At 30.1% G+C, this 22,074-nt stretch overlaps 1 protein-coding gene across 3 annotated transcripts in view; it reads left to right on the top strand.

Moving 5' to 3' along the window:
- The first annotated feature begins 1,888 nt into the window (after nt 1-1,888).
- The window catches only part of LOC111633745 (arfGAP with SH3 domain, ANK repeat and PH domain-containing protein-like), a 100,582-nt gene continuing 80,396 nt past the window's right edge, over nt 1,889-22,074 (top strand). The window contains exons 1-3 of one of the 3 annotated variants that reach the window (XM_023378357.1): nt 1,889-2,151; nt 12,897-12,969; nt 19,673-19,759. In XM_023378357.1, coding sequence (XP_023234125.1) covers nt 2,026-2,151; nt 12,897-12,969; nt 19,673-19,759 — 286 coding nt within the window. In that variant the 5' untranslated portion in view covers nt 1,889-2,025. The remainder of the gene's footprint in view (nt 2,152-12,896; nt 12,970-19,672; nt 19,760-22,074) is intronic. The other 2 variants (XM_023378354.1, XM_023378355.1) reach the window with 2 other exon arrangements.

Genomic DNA, 22,074 nt, shown 5'->3' with positions numbered 1-22,074 from the left:
GGTTCCAACACGTCACTATTTACAGTGTATCTCGTAAACTATTTGGTACACTTAGTTCACAGATATAGACTTCTTTTTTTATAATAAAGGTTTTTATTTTATTTCTTTCCTCCATGTGGAAGTTAAGAGGGTCTTTTAGCAATTCCATTATATGTTCGGCCAAGCCAACAATGGAGCAGTCGGGTGGTGACGTACAATTGGACGGACCATTTCCAAAATATTTCTGATGTTTTTCCGACCAGTTTTGATTTGATACCGAGTCTTCTAGAGCGGTAGGTCACCACGTTAACTGCTTGGCCATCCAGCCGTCTAGGCAGCGATTAAAGTGTCAGCCTGCCACTTTAGGAAACTCAAGACCGAATACGGCTATCAAAAAATTGCAGTAATTTTTTTATGGGCTATCTGTTTCGAATATGTTGGGGCTCGTTTCTCATTACCTGTTCGTCCATTGGGGTCGGGCCGAATTCACTATGGTTTATGAAAGAAAGGCCTTTCTTAGTGTCCACAGAGCAGGAAGGAATGAAGAAAAAATATATATATATTTTCTTCATTCCTTCATTCATTATATATATATATTGGTCAGTAATATTAATTAGATCTTTATGAAGAGCCAGGTTTTTTTGTACGTAAATTATACTAAACTAATACTACAGTGGTATCTCATAGCTCGAATGTAATTCCTTCCAGGAGGTCGCTCGAAGTCCGAATCAATTTTTCCTATTAGAAATAATGGAAAGTGAATTCATTCATATGAATTCACTTTCCATTATTTCATTTCCAGATTCTAAACAATACTCATTTCGATAAATTTAAAACAGCAAATACACATAATTTAAGGTAAAAATAACATAATTAAATGTCTTAATAATAAGTTAAAACATGAAAACAATAAAATACGCAAATACTTTATAAGTATTTATAAAGTATTTACGTATTTAAGAAAATGAAATGCATTAACTGATTGCAATTTCGATTTCGGCATCTTAATGATGATCACCAGATTTGCCGCACGCTTTTATGCTTCGAGACGGCCCATCAATGGCCAAGCGGTTCTGTTCTTTGAACACTGGGAGTTCGGTCGTGGGTTCACGCCTTGTCAGGACGGGCTGGCCACGTGGAGTTTTCCGGGTTTTGTCCACGTCTGAAACTTCTGAATAGGTGCTAATTATCCGTAAAAAGACCCGTTGGAAGACATCCTCTAAGGCAGATTGCCCAAGTGTTGCGTTGCCGTAATTTAACGAACGAACATATTTATCACGATACTCGAATGACACGAAGTGGCACAGTTTTATTGATCAAGTAGACATCAATTGAAAATACGATATCTTAAATTTGAACTGAAGCATTCAAAACATACGGGGCGCCCAAACTCTTGGGCGAATAATTGCAGGAAGAAATTGTTAAATATCGACCAGTAACACACAATATAATAATAATAATAATAATAATAATACATAAAACGTAAAAAGCACAAAATCCTGTGAGCGTAATGCAAGGGCAAGAGCGAGAGACGACTTGGTCGCACAATAGATTGCGCCCAAGGCGTTCATGCTTCGAGTGCATTTTTCACTGCGTACGAAGTTTGAACTTTGAATAGTTCGAACTCAGAGGATAATTTTTATCAAAAGTAGCGTTCGAACTTTGAAAAAATTCGAAGTTAGAGACGTTCAAAGTATTCGGTACCACTGTACCGATTAAAAGAGAAACAAAAAATATATTTGAAAATTAACAGAATTGAATTGAACAGAATATTCGGAAATTTAAATTTTTGAACAGTATGGTTCAAATTTAATATTTAAATTTAATTTTAAAGTTTTATTTTTTGTAAATTTTTAGGGACAAGTAAAAAATTAAAAAATAATTTCAGAGAATTAAATTGTATATGGCGATATTTTGGCTTAAAGTCGGAATTCGGCATCGCTAGTAGAGTGAGATGAGGAGAAGCAATCAAACGATTAACTAGTAGTAGTCGAAGAAGGAGTAATTTCGCTTTCTTTGGATAAGTTTTCCACCAAAAACTCAGCCATGCCTGGCTTAATGAGCGTGGCCGAGTTCGTGGAGGAGACAAGGGAAGATTATAACTCGCCGACGACGTCGACATTTGTTTCGAAAATGCCACAATGTCGACAGACAATCGGATCGTTGGAAGAGGTGAGGATTCTTCAAAGGGAGGTCTTGGCGCACGAGACCGAAATGGGAGTCGGGGTCATTGGCTGACTTTGATAAGTCGCGATCGAACAGGGGCGTAATCGTGCTTTAATATAATTAATCTAAACTAAAACTTAATAAACGAAAAATAAATGAAAAATTCAAATATACCCCATTAAACACATCTAGTAATAGAAAATCTTCCTGGTTGTATTTACATTTTGCCAAATTGTTATGAATTACAGAAAAGATGATACTGTAATCGTATTTCCTTTTTCCTGTTGGATTAGGAAAAATTAATGATACAGTCACATATATGAACAAATGTTTAATTTAAGGTTTCATTTCTTATGTTTTAAGGAATGCTTTTTATTTGGTGATATATATTCGTTATGGCTATTGAATCACATTACTTTCATCCTGTTTTAGTTTAAATTCAAAAATATTATTATTATTACATATGATCTCACCATTTAGTTATTTGATTCTGAACTAAAGGTGATTTTGTGCATATCATTTTTTTTTGAAGTGATTAAGTGCAACGTCTTAAATTTCTTGGTTTATCCTCTTATATGGAACTTCTACTTTCTCTTATTTTTATTTACATAATATTTATGGTAATGTAAAAATTTTTTTCCATAAAATGTTTTATGGAGACACTATTCATTAATTTGAATTTGAGGATATTTATGCTAATAAAATTTCTGAAACAAATAATGTGAGCAAACAACAGGATTGTGAATTTGAAGATCATTATTGTGAGTGGGATGAAAAATCAGAAAATGTTCTTGAGTGTTATCTGGGATTTTTGGTGAATTTGCTATGAATATAATAATTTTTAGTTAAATAACATCATCAGAATATTATTATAATTTTTTTGATATAATAGGCAAAATATTGAAAATATTTTAAATGGGAAAATGTGTAATTCTTAAAGATTTTATTATTGTTACATGAATATAACAAACTATGACCTACTTGAATCAATATGGGATGACATTGCCAGGTCCCATGGTTACCACAATATCATACGGAAAATATTGGAGTGCCATAAACAGACGGAGGCTTTTTCCACCATTACTGCAGCAGCACTAAGCGGTAACATGAGGATGGAAAATGTGAGGAATCCTCTTATGTTCAACCCCCTCTTGAGGTCTTTATACAGCATCATCGCAAAGAAACTAAAGGTTATCCTGGCATACAGGAGATGCCGTACTCTGTTCAACATATTATGTAACGGAAAAGACTAATTCAATATGGAGAGATTATCAGGCATATATATTGTCCCACTTAGGGATAACTGGTTTAACAGGGATTTGGTATACATAGGATTGACTAAACGTTCATTGGGGGTTAGGTTAAAAGTGACAGATTACGCAAATGAACCGAACATTTGAAACACACCAGCGTTTGGATTAGTTCAAATTTTCGTTTTTGAGTTCGATCCAGCTAAATTACCTGAAGAAGAACCAGAAGGGGTTAGAAAAATGTTTGTTTTGGAAGATTAAATTTTGTATGCATTGGTTATAGGTTCAAATAGGTCATAGTTTGTTATATACAGCCCGGTATGCAGTTGCTGTTTTATAATAATGAGTTACATGAATATTTAAAGAATTAGATTAGATTCAGATATGTGTAACACCTGTTACCAAAAGTTGGCAGTTTGAATATCTGTAACAACTAAATCACTATTTTGACATATATGTATTGCATATCTAGATAACTTCTTTCATTTACTTTCATGCATCTTTTGGATAGTTTGAATTTTTATAAATTTTTTTTAAATTCAAAATTTAATTCTAAAAGATATGTTTAAAGATTAATGTGTTTTTAAATGAATATAATTTTATTTTATGTAGAAATAGTTTCAATTTTTATGTTTTGTTTTAAATATTGCAAAAGTAATAATAAATGCTATTTTATTTAGCATCTAAAAATTACTTCATATTATGAATCAGAATGCAGTTTATTTCTGGATGTCTATTTAATTAGATTTTTATATTTCTGATTTTGAAAAATTTGTATAGTTAACATTGAAACCTGTTACAGATAAAATTAAATTATAATTACCTTTCAAGATAGCTTTAATTTATTAATAATGATACTTATTATATATATNGTGTATTTATTAAATGTGGACATAATAAGTAGGGCCTACAATACTTACACTAATAGGATGCTGCTATAATGTGCGTTACCTATTTGTATAACGTTTCCTAAATTCAGGAGAAACGATATCGCTGTTTATTGCAGCGTGTACATATCCCCGATTGCCATGTGTCCCCCCCTGTATAAAGTGTTTATTATTACGTTGTAATATATACAGTAGAAAAAACGGTTTGTTAATAACTGTCATTCGTTGTTCTCCAACTGATGATGATGATGATGATCCTTTGCTTGATGATCTTGCCCAAAAACCATATTTTTTCTTTTCTTTAGCAATAATTTAATTCAGCATTCTCTCACACATACATATATAACTTATTATATATATATATATATATATATATATATTATATAATGTTTCCATCATTATTCTCTTATTTAAAAAAAAGACATTAAATTATTATTTTTTATCATCCAACTTACATATAGGTATTATTTTATAAGAAATTTGCATCTTTACATTATTATAAAAGTTTTACTATTATATGCTTACATTATTAAATACAATTATAATGACAATCAAAATAATCTGTGATAGTAATCTTTAATATCTTTAATCTCAAAAGACACTGTGGCCACAAAAATACAAAATAAACAAACAACAGAGGAACAAATATGAATAGTAATAGTAATAGCATTTATTCAACTAATTGCATCACTTCCTTAAATAAAATGGCAACATTTAAACCTATCAGTGTTTTGAGTAGTAGAATCTCCTACCACTTGAGAACTATTTAATAAGTACAAGACTTTGGCAAACATTATAAATTACTATGAAGTATATATTGATACAATGCTAAGATTTTAAAATTAATAAGCACTTATTACATTGAGTTGTTTTAATAATAATAATTTTAGATTTTTAAAGGATATGTTTCAATAAGTAAATTTTCAAAATATTTATTTTAATTTTTGTTTCAAAATATAAGCTTCTTGAGCAATTATTTGTTTTATTATATTTATAAACTTAGTAAAATAAATCTCTTAAGTAAGTTTAAATATATAAATAAAACATTTTAAATAATTTTAATACAGATGATTTTATTGTTTGCATATATAGTGAAGCATTGAAAATCCAGGACCCGATCTGGATTTTCAATTTGTCCAGATTTTCAAATATACAGTAAAGCCCCACTTAACGCTGATTCAATATAATGCAGTCTGCTTGATGCCTGAAAAAAAAACGCTCAAAATTTACCCTGATTCAAATTAATGCTGTATTTCATTGATTCATATATAATATGATTATTTCCAAACATGAACCAATCAGCAAAAACTGGCAATTCATTATAGTGCTGTACTTTCCTTAAATCTATGTTTGTTTTGTGCAGTTTTGGAAAAAATATAACATCATGGATGCCATAGGAAATAGCGACTTGGCTTGGCAAGAATTAACTGATAAATGCATGAATGGAGTGTGGAAGAAGGTATCCAAGAATTCTCAACAAGAAGAGCCTATTGCTGTATCATTATGTTGATCAAACTCAACCTAATTGATACAGCAGGACTAGGAGATGTAGACAAACAGGATATTGAGGAGTTACCACAGGTTTCTGGTGAGAGTCTTATCAACGATGACTTCAAGAACTGGCAGAACAAGGAATTCATGTAGAACTGGAAAATAGAGATTCTGAAAACGAAGAACTCAAAGAACTTGCTACAGATTTCTTTAGTAAAAGTTTGGTAATGATAACCGAAATCATTGATCAAATTGTAGCAAATGATTTAGACTTTGAAAGGAGTGCAAAAGCAAAATGAGGCATAAAAATATAATTTCTAAAAATAAGATTATCTTTAGATAAAATAAACGAGTAAATATAAAACACTCTTTCTTAACCGATTTCGAGTGATTTATATCGGCAGACAAATAATTAACAAGGATACTATACTTTAGCCAACGTTATTTCTTTTATTATTTTCAAATTTCTCAAAAAATTTTCCAAAAGGTTCTCTAAATGCATTTCGCCATTACAGCCTCATCGATGGATTATCTAACACCAAGCAACTCATTACTTTTTATACAAATAAATTTTTCCCAGCATGCATCAACGTTTAGACCGACATTCTGATTTAACAAATTTGCATTTTCAACAATACAAAAGTGCTCTACTACTCATCTTTTAAACCAGTTTTTTATTTTATATAATATTTTTACAGAATTTCTATTAATTTTACAATTATAATTGATACAATGATGATACCAAGGTGACTCTTGTCTTTTTAGATGAATCGCTGCCTCGTGTTCTTTAAGCGTATCTCAAGCCTCCGTCCAGTTTCTCCAACATATGATTTCGCTTGCAAACAATCACATGATGCTTTGTAAATCACTCCTGTGACGTCAAGCTGATTTCTTACTTTATTTTGACCTTTAGTATTTATAATATTAATGATATTCGACATTTTGTTTTCCTGCTTCGCCACTACACATATAGAAAACTTTTTAAATATGGGTTTATATCGTTCATAAAGATTATGTATATAAGGCATTTTAACATAAGTATTATTATTTATACAATTTTTTACATTATATCTGTAATTTATAAAAGAATTATACCACTTACAAATTTTACTCTTTGGATAGTCGTTCAATAAATATTTTCTAAATAATTGTTTAACTTCTTTGTTTATATCTTACTGAAGTGATGTCCTGATTAGTATTTTCCTCAATTCCATAGTAAAAACATTTCTTTTAGTGTCTATAGGGCAATAAGATTTATAACTAATTGTTTTTTCTGTATTACATAATTTTTCATACTTACGGAACCTTAGTTGTGTTTTCTCACGTTTAATAGTCACATCCAAATAGTTTATTTCCTGATTCTGTTCCAATTCACTAGTAAACTTTATATTAGGTTTTAAGTTATTCGCATAATCTTCAATTTCATGAGGTGTTACTACACAGGAATCAAAAATAATTAATATATCGTTAACATAACGAGCATAAAATTCTATACCTGGGACTTGTGATATAGCACCATCAATTGATTCCATACAAATCTTCGCTAATTTAGGTCCAACTACTGATCCCATTGATATTCCATTTTTTTGGTGAAAAAAATCTGTATTAATTTTAAAATAATTATTTTTAAATATAAATTCAATAAGAAAAATTATATAATCTGGTATTTCATATTTACTGATAGATTCTTTTATCATTTCCAACGTTATAGATGGATACATTGACTTTATATCTAGGCTCATAAGACAGTGATTTTGCTTAATTTTACCTTTGTCTGCCGATATAAATCACTCGAAATCGGTTAAGAAAGAGTGTTTTATATTTACTCGTTTATTTTATCTAAAGATAATCTTATTTTTAGAAATTATATTTTTTAGAAATTTCACCGATCCCATTGTTTTATATTTTTATTGATCAACAAAAATGAGGCATTTTGGATGCGATCTTCTGTTACTGATATTTGCTTATTAAGGAGAGAAAAATGCAACAAATGAAACTTCACGACTTTATTGCAAAAAAACAAGATTTTCAGAAAAGTCAGTATTTTCGTCACAAAAAATGAACTAATTAATATATTATTATACATTTCTGTGTGCATGTGTTTATGTGTTATTTAACATATATTATTATACAAATTAATATAAAAATAACTTAAAATTAAAGTAAATTTTTTAAAATTTTCAGTTGCGGTTCCCCTATCCTTATTTACTCTGTTATAATGGTTTCATTTAACACTGTTTCACTTAGCGCTTTGTTGTCTAGGAACGATCCCCCATGTTAAGCGGGGTCTTACTGTACTATATGTGTAATTATTACCTGTTTTTCAACAGCTGAATTGGGATTTTTTATGCTTTACTGTATTTAGATTTTACTCTCATCTATGATAGTTCGATTTTCTTAATAAAACTGCTTCTGCTTTATTACCTAACTCAAATGTATTCAGTTGATATAGAAATTGTATTTAACATTCAAGGATGTAGAGAGTATTAATGCATAAATTCATTAAGTTGTATATTATTTCAGGTCATAACATCAAATGAACCATTTACTTGAAAACCAATGAACAGTGATGTTGGATTTTAATCTAAATTAATTTTTAATAATTCTATTTAGTTCAATGAATTATATTATTGGATAACTATTAGATCATTTACTAAATGTTTATACATTCCTTGCTCATGAATTATATTTTAATTATAATAGACTCACAACAACCTTTAAATGACCAGTAAAATATTTAATTGAAAAAAGAAACGTTTTTGAATGTATTTTTCGGTCTTCTTCAGGTTTAATGTAAAGTGTACAGAAATGGTAAAATGAATTGTTAAATGTGATATAAGATTATTTTATTGCATCTATTTTGTACTTTTGATCATTTTACCGTCGTTATACTAATACAGCGTAGTGTAGAACAGCAATTTCCCTAAATATCGTATTGAGACCCTAAGTAGGATCACTAGTTATTATGAGATTGCATAAACACTTTTTCATTAACATTATTCCTTCGCTTAGAAAATCTTCAAAAGTGTTGTTTATTTTTTCTTTAGACTTCTTTTACATACAAAGAAAAAGTATATGCAACACTTGATTGAAGAATATTGACAATCAACAACAGTAACAACAAAAAAAGATTAATGGATTTGTATATATGAAAAAATTAGTCAAAAATCAATAATTGTAACAAAATGGAAATTGGAATCATTGTCACAAAAAGTGGACAAATGCCAAACACAGCAGACATGAGGACAGAACCCTTGAAAAGCAGACTGTCTGTGCAAAACATGGACAGTTCAGAATTCTGCAACTGGTTCAAATGGTCTCATAGATGTTCAGTACGCAACAAATCAGAAGAGTTAGGGAACCGATATAACACTTGAAAGTCATTATCACATTCATCACACTATTTTTGGACCACATGAACTGTGTGACAACAAACATTATCTTGTTAGAAAATGTCATTACCGTTTTCAAAGACAGTAACCATAAAACAGTAACATTATATCTGCTAGAATGTTAAGGGACTGATAGTATTCAGGAAACCTTCTAAATGAACTAAGAGCACCAATGTATGCCAGCTCATAATTTCCAAGTAGGATATGACTTTATTGTGAGATTGTTGCTACTACTGAAAATGTGTGCACATCCCTTACTTCTACATGGAAAATGTATACTGAAAACTAAATTATGTAAAGTTACATTATTCATTATGTAAAGATCATTATTACAGCACAACTGGCAACTATGTTGAATAATGAACAATATCAATATATTTTCTTTCAACTGGATAAAAATAGTCATTAAGAAAAACACACCTTTAAAAATTCAGCAAATAACTTAAAGTTATTTGCTGGATTTTTAAAGATGTGTTTTTCTTATTGATAATGAACAATATTGAATGCTGAGTAGAAAGTGTAGAATATTATTTTGTTGCCAAATTGAATCTATGGCAAAATAAGAATGCTGGAAAGTTAGAATACTGGGATGCATATTTCTTGAGAAATAAGTAATTGTTTTTGGTAAAACGATCTGAGAAACTTCTTGCTAAATGTAAAATATCAGCTTTTGACAATTTGTCTGTCAGTGTTAATTCCTATCCATATCATAATTGATCTTCCTCACCAGCTATGTGCTAGGATTTGGATGTCAGGATGGTCCTTTTTAGTTGCTGCATGCCTCACTCTCCAGTGCCTGTTAACTTGAAGCAATTTATTTGAAAACACAACTCTCTTCATTTCTTGATGGTCCAATCTCAGTTTGGTACTTGCTACCAAACTGAGGCATTGGAGTTGATTTTGTGTAGTTAATATGGCAGTCTTTACAGGCCGTTGGGTGCATATATCCATACATAGCAGCATCTGATCAAGAGTTAGCTCTGACCTGACTATGAATTATCAGCATTAAATTGCATTGTGAAAAGATGCAGCTGTAGAACATCTATTGCATTTAACAAGGCAGGCCAATCTCTGCTAACCTCAAACATTGATGACAAGGCTGTTGCTAAGTGGTTTTGGCATTATTTGAAGACCTTTCTCCATTGCTGCTCTGAAACAACCCACAAAGATAGCAGTTGAAGAGATGCTTGCAACTTTTTATCTAGCATCTGTAATCATTCTCTTTTATAACTCCTCCAGATCCTTTCCTTTGCCTTTGTTTCATGCAAAAACATGCAATACTTATTCAGCTATCTACTAATAACCAGTAGCTGTTAATCACATCACTGCTTTTCCCAGAAAGTGAAATTTACTTTATTTGCATAGATGGTCATACATAAAGGCTGGATTTGTGTGTTTAAAATTGTAATATTTGCATATACATATGCACATAAAAATGTGAAATATATGTATTACTAGGCTATATGCACATTAAAATGCCTGAAATATGCATTTTGCATGTTAAAAATGCCAGTAATATACATTAAAATTTGTAGGTTGAAATGAATACTACTACTATCTGAGCAATTCTTATTAATATCCATTATGTCACATATGTTCAAATAAAATTTTTAAACTTTCTATGCTATCTGCAATCATTATTGAATTTAATTCTATACATACAGTTGTTTACAAGATGTTTAAGGATAACCGAGTTAAATTTTACATTATTAAATTAATAAAAATAATATTTACAATAATTTTAATCTAATTAATTCAAAGAATTTTGAGAATTTAAAAAATGACAGGTTTACATGGTAATGCAAATGTGTTTGATTGTGGGGTAATTAAAAGAATGAAAGTTAAACTGTGCAAACATTTGAATTTTGCACTTCCATCAATAATTGGATGGCAGAGGGGTATTTTCACATGAATTATACATGTGCAAAAAAAATTCATTTCACAGATAGCAGAAACAGACTCACCAATCAAAATTTTGATTATCCCAGCAAATAATTTAATGTACAGTACATTCGAGTAATGTTTTTGATGTTATACAATATCTGCTTCAGGTTAACAATATTCTAAATTGGAATGCACGGTTCTGTGAATTCCAATTTAGAAATGTACAGTAAAATAAATTATTTACTGGGATTATCAAGGTTCTGATTGATATAGATACTTAAGTTATAAACAAGTACTTATTCAGTCCCTAAAATGGTCAAATCTGAAAAATACACAATAAAAATTATAAGCACATATTTTATATGAGTTTTTAAAATTGCATATGAAATATGCATTATTGGACAACCTTAATTTGATGCACTTTGACCTAAATCTTATTTATATCAAGGTTATAACAACATAGCATTTATGGGGAAAAACATACATTTGCATACAAACCCAGGGTTAGTCATCATAAGATGACATGAGAGAATATATTTCACTTCTCAAGAAAATCCAATAAGCTTGCAAGAGTTTTTAAACTAAAATTAATTATAGATTTAGTCTTACATTGTTTATTTGTAAACCACACTTCAACTCTAAGCTTTGAAAACTCACTCTATTTCTGTTGCTAATGACTAAATTGTTTTTACCAGTAAACTTCAGGTTACAAGAGGATAGCAAACTTGTATACCTGACTACAACTTGTATAGCAAAACTAGTCTAACAACTTTTCAATTGGTTGATTTCATTTTAATGAAATCAACCAATTGCCGATTTTAATGAAATTGGCCGGTTGATTTCATTTTAATGAAATCAACTGGCCAATTTCATGTTGAAAGAGTTAAATACTGGAATTGTTAATAATAATAACATTTAAACTACACCTTAATCCAATTGAGAACAAAAATTTAATGACAAACTAACATTTTCAATCTTATTCAAAAGCTGTCATCAGGTTCTAAAGATGGAACATAAATTTGAGTAGAATGCAAAATTCAAGTAATTGGATAAATACATATCATGAGAAGTCACATGTGTAAGTGTTAAAATATAAAATTATTAAACATAAATTGGGTTTGAAGGAAAGATAAATACAAAATATGATGATGATTAAATAAATAAATATCAATAAAATAAACAATAATAGAAATTTAAGAAAAATACACACAATAAATATACACTATATCTTTGTCACATGCATGGAGGGCTTATTTCAAGTCAATAAATGATAGGCATCATTGATTGTATTAAGTACTAACTACAAATTGTTTAATTTTGTAAGGATTGATTTAATTTTTGTATATTTTTCTTAATTTTCTATTAATGCTTATTTTATTGGTGTTTATTTATTTAATTATTATTATTTTGTATTTATCTTTCCTTCAAACCCAGTTTGTATTTAATAATTTTATAGTTTAACACCTGTGCATGTGACTTCTCATGACATATATCTCTCCAATTACTTTGAATTCTGTGTTGTATTTGAATTTGTTTTATCCTTAGACCCTGATTATAGCTTTTGAATAAGGTTGAAAATGTTAGTTTGTCATTAAATTTTTGTTCTCTACTGGATTAAAGTGTATTTTGGTGCTTTTAATATATACTTGATGTAGAATTATTCTTTGATTATATTTTTGAATTTATTTTTAGATTGTTGCTAATATAATAATTTATTGATATTTTTTGGATTTCCTTTATACTGAAAATATTAATTTCAGTTTTAATTGAACATTAATAGATTTTAAATATTCAAAATGTTATTTTAAGGAATAATACTTAGGTATTTAATTATTTTTTATTTTCAGACACTTGATTTTGACAGAGATGGTTTAACAAAAATGAAGAAAGCAGTAAAAGCCATATTTAATAGTGGCAATGGTATTATATTTTATTAATTTTACATTATTACGTATATTTTTGAATAATTACAAGTGATAAAAATAATTATTAATTACTTAGTTATTTAAAATAGGCATTATTATAAATATATTTTATTGTCACTTTCTCTGTCACTTTCCTGTTCACTGTCCTGTCACTTTCTCTGGAGGAGAGATAATGTTGGTATTTATCACTGGTGGTCTTTGTTTCCCAGACAAGGCCAATCCCATTGTCATGTGCTCAGGCTCAGTTCATTTTGGTGAGAAAAGGACTTGTATGTGAGAGCAAAGTCTTGTACTCCTCTATCATTAGCATAGAAAGGGGAAATCACTCAGGGATGGGGAACACCAGAGCAGACTCAGGAGACAACAGGAATTACCAGACAAATAAGACTTCATGTCTGTGGGAACACAGGTTTTTATTCAATTTTGTCCCCAAATTCTTATTTTCAATTGGTTTTAATCTATCACTTTTTCCATCCCAATTGGTACTTGACCTGTTTGGGGCACAATTCGGTTGCACAGGTCACACTTGACCATCCCCATTCACCCTGATATGGACCTACTCTTCGCAAAGTGTTGAGTTATATTTCTTTGAGTGATTGCCTGTAAATAAACGAAAATGATTTTTTTTTCCTCTCGGAGAGGATGCAGCTGCATCCATATGGTTCTCAGTCACATTCCCCTTTGAGGAGGGGTTCACTTTTTCGATTTTGACCTACTAAGTAACTGCAAATTTTCTATTAATGTCGCTCTCTCTCTCTCATGCAATCTATGACTGGGAATGTGACAATTTGAATGTGAATTTTACAGTATCCAATTTCTTTGCTTTCCCAACCTCATGCAAAGGATGTATCTCCTTTTATTAATGTTAGTTCAGTGGTATGTTTCTTGTTTTGTCAGGTGAGGTTTAGACCTCATAACTGATGCAAATGCAGGCATGTAAACAAAACCATTCTGTAGTGTTCTATTATCATGTATTATGTGTAAGGTGTGTTTCAAATTTATACGGACACGGTAAAATTAAAGTGAAACCCAAATTTGCTGCATTTAGTGACAAATGTTTTATTAAAAATAACATTGATTTACTTGTTTCCATACTGCAAAACAAGAATTTTAATCAAACATTAACATTTTGTCAGTGAAAATAATAATTTTGAAAATTTTGTACAAAAAAACTGTTACATATTTATCCGGACAGGCACTCATTTCATGACTTAAATAGAATATTGTTTAGTTTCAAGCATTGAAATATGCAAATCAGCTTACATATTTAATTGTAATACAAATTCTTTGTTGTTCAACGTTCTAAAATTGGTAGAACAAAGAATTTATCTGATTATGAAAAAGAGCAGATTGATGCCTATAAATCACAAGGCGAGTTAATAAGAGAAATTGCAGCGTATATAAATCATCCAAAATCAACTGTTGGTGATTATTTATCAAAAAAACGTGGTAGGATGTACCAAAATTCAAGACAGGTCCGAAACCCAAGCTTATACCTCGAGATTGAAGACAAATCATCAAGGTTTGCTCCACAAAACAAACATCAGTAAGAAAAATAAAACAAGAATTAGACTTACCTTGTAGCAGCACAACAGTGTGGAGAGTTTTAAATAAATCTCCAATGTTAAAATTCAGAAAAAAGCTATAATGCCACCACTTTCATTAAAGCACAAAAGTGACAAACTTGATTGGGTACAAAAACACATAACAGTCCAAAGAATGGATTGAAGTTTTGTTCAGTGATGAAAAACAATTCATCTTAGATAGTCCAGACAGTTGAAAATATTATTGGCACGATTTAAGAACCGAAAAACAAATATTTTCAAAATGCTAAATGGATGGAAGAGCAATAATAGTGTGGGGTGCATTTGGATTCAATGGAACCACAGATTTAGCATTTATAACTCAAAGAATGAATTCAGAGAAGTATTAAAGCATGCTTCAGGATCATTTATTTGATGCTGGACCAAATATTTGGGGACCAAATTGGATTTTTCAACAAGACAATGCTCCTGTGCATGCCTTTAAATCAACAAAAATGTGGTTTAAACGTAAAAATATTAATCTGATGACATGGCCTGCTAGAAGCCTGACCTGAATCCGATGGAAAATCTTTGGGGGATGATGGTTCGTACAGTTTATGCCAATGGAAAGCAGTTTTCCCACAATTCATGATTCGAAGGCAGCAATTTCAGATACTTGGGATAAACATAAGATTGAATTCCTTTAGAATCTAACTGAAACAATGCCGAATCGAGTATTTAATGTAATTAAGTTAAGTGGTGGTACATTGGCCAATAAATTGTAAGAAAACTTTGCAATTTGAAACCTGTCCGGATAAATATGTAACAGTTTTTTTGTACAAAATTTTCAAAAATATTATTTTCAGTGACAAAATGTTAATGTTTGATTATAATTCTTATTTTGCAGTGTGGAAACAAGTAAATCCATGTTATTTTTAATAAAACATTTGTCACTTAATGCAGCAAATTTAGGTTTCACTTTAATTTTTTCGTGTCCGTATAAATTTGAAACACACCTTAGTCGTACTATTGAGATACTATGTAAACAATTATTTTATTAGACACATTGACTTTGGTATGTATATCTTTACTGATATATCTGATTTACATTAAAGGTTTTACAAAGATAATTTATTGAAGATTTTTAATGATTACTTGGTGATCCATGTTACTTTTTGTATGTACCATAAACTACAGTAGAGCGTCGATTTTCCGAAAGTCAATCATCCGAAAGAATTACAGTCGGCAAATTTAAATTTTCGCCAGTGCTGTGGTGCTTCAATCTTTGGCTATGTCTTGGGTTACTCAAATATTTTACGTTTTTGATACTAAATTAACATCTAAAGTATAATTTTTTATTATTTTTATATTTTTAAATATATTTATTTTGTTTGTACAAAATAAGAAAATAATTTTTAACGATATAATAGTCTTTGTTAGGCTTAACATCGATGAAAATTCAACGTGATGCGACACGCAACGGATAAAAATTTCGACATCGGATACGTTAAACTATTTTTTCGTACGTAAATCAGTTATCTGGACAACCCCAGTCCCCAATTGATTCGGAAAATCGACGCTCTACTGTATGTATATTATCTGTTGAAAGATGTTACAGTTAGTGTCTTGATGCAAGTTGTATTATATTATATGTTTTGCCATAGGTTGTCATATACTGTATCCACATTTCAGTTCTAACGTACCATTAATCTATCACATGTTTGGGGATTGATTTATATGATGGGTATATGTCTAAATCAGAATTATGAGCTGAAAATCTTGAGGTAGATTTATATATTAGCATATATGGCACTCAAATCTGCAATGATATAAGTCTATATGTTTGAAGTTGCACAATTTTGCATGGATAACATATCATCCATTTTAATAGCATAAGCAGCCTTTTGTAGGAATAAGTGTGTAAATGTAAAGAAATGTACAAATCCACTGATATTTTGTGTTTTCTGTTTATCTGGATTATTTGATCTTACCATGGCTGTGTGAGTACAGTAGAGCATCGATTGTCTGACTCAATTGGAGACTCAGGTTGGTCGGATAACTGAAAAGAAGGAAAAAATACATTATTAGTATAGTATATTAGGATATTAGTATCCCATGTAATTAGTTTATTAGTATATCGCTATTAACCAACTTTGCGTTGAATTTTCATTGATGTTTAGCCTAACAAATTTTTTTCTAAAATAATAATCATTGCTATTGTATTGTTAAAAATTATTTTTAAATTATTTTATTGCTCACGAAACAAACAACCACTCATAATTAGAAAATTAAGTCTCATTTAAATATTGGCCTCCCTTCAATGGTCAAGCTGTTGATGCCAGCTAAAACATGCAAAAATTTAACAAAAATAATATTAAAGTAGCCAAGACATAGCTAAATATTGTAATGCCACATCACTAGCGGACATTTGAAATTTGCCAACTAGAACGGTCGGTTAACCGATGTGACGGTTAATCGGGGGTCGGATAATCGATGCTCTACTGTATTACAAATTAGAAAATATGTAATCTGTTGTACATTTCACTTAACAATCGCTTATGCAGGCTAGATGGCTGAGCAGCTAAGGTAACTGCCTACCACTGGGAAACTTGGAATTGAATCTGGATGGGTCAAAAAATCCAAGGAATTTTTTGGAGGATCTATCTGATAAACTCATAATGAGCTTGCTAAAAAATGACCCATTTAGTGCTTACAGTGTATAAGAGTTTAAAAAGGAAAATAAAATCCTCATGCATTGCACTCTTGTTAAGAAGTGATGTACTCAAGTGCCATTTTTTTTACAGCTTGTTCTAAGGCCCTGTTTGGTATTTTAGGATGAAAGAAAATATGAAATTTTATATTTTATCATTCTTTACAACTTTGTAATTGACATTAATGCTCTATTTTTATTAGTAATAGTAGTAGTTCCTTTTCTCTCTTACTCAAGAGAAAGGCAGTTATGATGGTATCATTATTTTGTGTGTGCTTGATTTAGAATACTTTGGCAAAAAGTCCATAGTAGTTGTACAATTATTTTTTTAAATAATTGGTTGGCAATGTATCACTATTATGTATTAGTGTGTGTGTTTATTTATATATATTATATATATGTATATAGTGTGCATGGTGAAATCCTAAGTCATTCAAATAACTTTTGAATATAAATAGTATTATAAGGGAAGTTAGGTATTGATATGGGAAAGTGATAATGCACTACCAGATGAAACTGATAGCAACACCCTAGCAGTAAAATTTTGGAAGTTAATATTCCTATCTTGAAAACTATGAGAGATACAGAAAAAGGTAAATGAGAAAATGCAGAGCATCACCAAATTAATGGAAATGACATTTTACAGAAATGGATGGTGCAAATAGAAGATTGGTCTGTACCCAATCTTCTATTTGCACCATTCATTGCTCACTTTTTAACTATGTTGGCACCTTTTGAGAAGAACTGTAGTATCAGTCTATCTTAGCTCATCTTGTATTTGCATTACTTGTTTCTGTGAAATGCTTTGGTGTAATTTCAAGACTATCTCAAATAATAATACATTATGTGCCATCTTTTTTACTAACATTTAGTCTCTTTTCGATTATGCTTTACTTGTCCGGGTTTCAGTGTCTCCCTATCTGTTAAACAAACTCAATTCTCAATTAGGTAAAATGTTTCTTTTACTCAACAAACTGGCTCAGTTACCATACACAGGTTCTCCTGAAGTTGCACAATCTTGCTTAGGCTTACCAGATTTATCTAAACATATCAATTACTTTGATCAAATTTTCAATTAATTTCTCCCATCTTGTTATATTAACCTACATATTACTTCAGTCAATAGAAGACAGTCTACCTGTATTTCTGTTCTTTTTTTGCCATCTTGCTGTTTTTGCCAAATCATTTTTCTTCTGTCACCATAAACTTACTAATATAATCGAAGATAGACTTTACATTGATTTCCATAAATTCACACTATTTTGTAAAAGAATTCTATATTTCTTTTGACTTGGTTATTGCAACAAAATCCTACAATTTTATTTGTTGTTTTCTCAGGTTTTGTTATTTTATGTTATTTGGGGGATGGCAAACTTTGTCTATAAGGGAATCATTTGTAGTATTTGTAAATAAACAAATAAAGTCATTCTCACCTAGAGCCATTATGAGGATTTAAAATGTCAAATCTAAAATTTTTTATTTCTGGAATGAAGAACCCTTAGAATTAACTTTTTAGAAATTGACAAATCTAGTGGCTATTTTATTGTAAAAAAGAAAAAAATACAATAAAATAAATAAGAATAAAATAGAAAGAAATTGCTTGAATGGTTTGGTTTTTGAGGGGCCGATTTTGTTCAACCACTTTTGAAGCATAATAACTCTGGTGTGTTTTGTTGAAAATTTCTGAAATTTTGCAGAGAGGTTTGTATATTAGGGAGATTGATGCTATTAAATTTTGGTAATTAAAGGTCAAGGGAATGGAAAGGTAGAGAGGGGTCACATGAAGATTTTACTCATTATTAACATTTATAATTTTTTTTTTATCAAGCTCATCTCTACTTTCAAAATTAAGCTTTTTACCATTTTATAATAATTAATAATAATAAAAAAATTTATAATAAAACAAGAGATAGTGTCACATACAATTTTAAATTTGTTGCCAAGAAAGTTATGCAACTCATTGCTGGCATTTTTAAAAAATTTTCAATATTTCACTTCATAAAAACTTACATTTTATTTATTTTTATTTACGATTTGTTATGCTTTTCACAATGTACAGTTTTAGTATATTTTACATGAGAAACACTTTAATATTGATTATCAAAATATCTAAATATTTTATTTTCTGTATATTAGAATACAGTCAAACCCCCCATAACACTGTTGATAATTCCGTTTTATATGAATTCCATGTTGTACGAGTCACTTAGATTTTACAAATATGTGAGCTGTTCACAGCCCAGCACAGCCCAGTAAAATCTAAGTGACTCATACAACATGGAATTCATATAAAATGGAATTATCAACAGTGTTATAGGGGGTCGACTGTATATTCTTTGTGGTATAACTTATACTGTAGAGAAAATAATCATTATATTTTAAAATAATGTATAAGTAACAATTATGAATATCAAATTTATTTTTATGTTTATAATATTTATATGCATTAATGGATTATTTTACAGCTCATGTTGATAATGAAGTCTACCTCTCTAAAGCTTTGGACCGTTTAGGGGCCAATGCTATGACAAAGGACCAGGAACCTGATATTGGTAAAAAAAATACTTTTTAATTAAAAATAAGCTTGAAATATTAAAGTTATATGTATATAAACTAAATAATAATGTTTAACTTATGTTCAGTTAAAAATATTATTTATATTTGCAGTTATTTGTTTACAAATATTATTTATGTTTACTAATAAGTTAATGAGTCCTTTACATTTTATTAAATTAAAAAACCTATGAAACAATATCTATTGAAAATAAGAATAAAGAACTTAAAAGGATATTAGATTTATTGGGTCATTCGGAAAGCAAGTTAGTTTTTTTTCCGTGGAAAAAAAAACAATATTTTTATAATAAATAAATATTTTATTGAATTATATATCAACCATTTTGGTCAAATACCTGTTGTCATTGTTTCTGATAGTAGCATGATTTCACATTCATAGAAGTTTTGATCGTTGCTTACAAAAAACTGATCCAAGTGATTTTTGACATTGTCATTTCAAGTAAATGTCTTACAGTTAAAAAAATTTGTATAGACCGGAACAAGTAATAATCTGAGTGTGCTTGATCTGGCGAGTATGGTTGGTGTGATAGCACATCCCATCTAAGTTATAACAGTTTCTGGCGAGTTACCAAACTTGTGTGAAATTTGACATTATCGTGGTAAAACACTACAACTGTTTTGTCCATCAATTCTGGCCATCTTTTCTGTTTGATGATATTACTCGATTTGTTTACTCGATGGCAGTACACTTTCGAATCAATTCTTAAATTGTCTGGTAAAAGCTCCAAAAAAAAAAATTCTTAAAATCCAACCAAAGAGAGCATCTCTCCTTAAGAACATGTGGAACCCATATATCGAGCTTTGAAACGAAACCAATTTGTTTCAAGTAATTATAAACAGTTCAATTTGACAAATTTAATCTCTTGGTGATTTCACGTGTTGTTATTCAGCAGTTTGCTTCAGTTAGTACCTTTATTTTGTTTTCATTGGTTTAAATTGGCCATCCAGAATGTGGTGCATTTTCGATATTGAAATTGCCAGAACGAAATTTTGTAAACCAGTTTTGGCACTATCGTTCTGTCAATACATCTCCACCATACATGTCACACAATTTTTTTCTTGCTTGAACAGCATCCTTAGCTTTTCGGTACTAAAAGAGCAAAATATGCCGAAAATGCTGCTTTCGATCTTTCATACTTGATGGGACACAAAATATGAAAAATTGCACAGAATCAAACAAAAGTTTTTACAAATAAGCCTTAAAATCTTAGCTGTCAAAATATATAATGATAATATAGTTTAGAATGAAAATGGCAGGAAAAATAAGACTAATCCGTCTAGTAGTAAAAAAAAACGAACTTACTTTCCGAACAACGTAATAGTTTCATATTACATCAAGAAAGAAACTTTGTGTATTTAGATTTTAGAATCAGATTACTTTATTATGTCTAAACATTTTTCCTTTGGCTATTAATTTTTTAATTGATTGGTGAAAGCTTTGAGGTTTATTTAATTATCTTTATTTTAATTCAAATATTTTTAGAAGATTGGTAATATGCTAGAAGTCATATATTTCCTGTGTTTCTTTTCAGTGGCTTCTCATAAAACTGGATAAAATAAATAAATAAATAAATATATATTTACTTATTTAAATACGGATTGTCTTTGCATGTTCTAAAGAGTAAAAGTTAACCTAAGGCTGTGTACACATTAGGCGTTTTGCGTTGCATTAAACGTGCATTAGCAGCATACACACCGCGCGTTAGCTCGGCATTCGACGACTGTTTGGTGGAGTGTGAGCACTGGCTCGGTTTGGAAATGGGCGTGAAAGTAATTGCTTGTATGTGCCTCCTCCATCGTCGCTATAGAAGACGATGGCAGAGGCAAAGAGAATTTTAGGTGAACCCAATATTATGAGATAGACTGACACATGGAATGTTTGTGACGTTGTACCCAAAACTAAGACAATATGAACCCAAATTTTTAAATTCTTTTAGAATATCTATAAAATCATTTGACGATGGCTGGTCTTTTTTAGATTTCATCAATAAATAGATCAGTATCGAAATGATCATTCTCCATTTCAGCCAATGTATGTCCACTCTACCTGAACATGTGCAATCGAATGTACAACAACATGGCAGCACATATATCTCAAAGCGCGCGGCTGACACCCGCGAAACGCGCATTCTAACAAAAATCTATCAACGCGCGTTTGAGTATGTATACGTATGCAGAACTCTTGGTTTTTTAAAATGCACGTTTAAAAATGCCTAATGTGTACACAGCCTAACCATTTGGTTATTTCGAAATTGTTTTTTAAGTTAAAAATAAATAATCATTGGCAAGTCTA

The sequence above is a fragment of the Centruroides sculpturatus genome, unplaced genomic scaffold (assembly GCF_000671375.1).
Source record: "Centruroides sculpturatus isolate CEXI.00-Female unplaced genomic scaffold, Cexi_2.0 scaffold812, whole genome shotgun sequence".
Lineage (NCBI taxonomy): Eukaryota > Metazoa > Arthropoda > Arachnida > Scorpiones > Buthidae > Centruroides > Centruroides sculpturatus.
The sequence above is the reverse complement of the archived record's forward strand: the minus strand, read 5'-3'. Positions and strand labels throughout refer to the sequence as shown.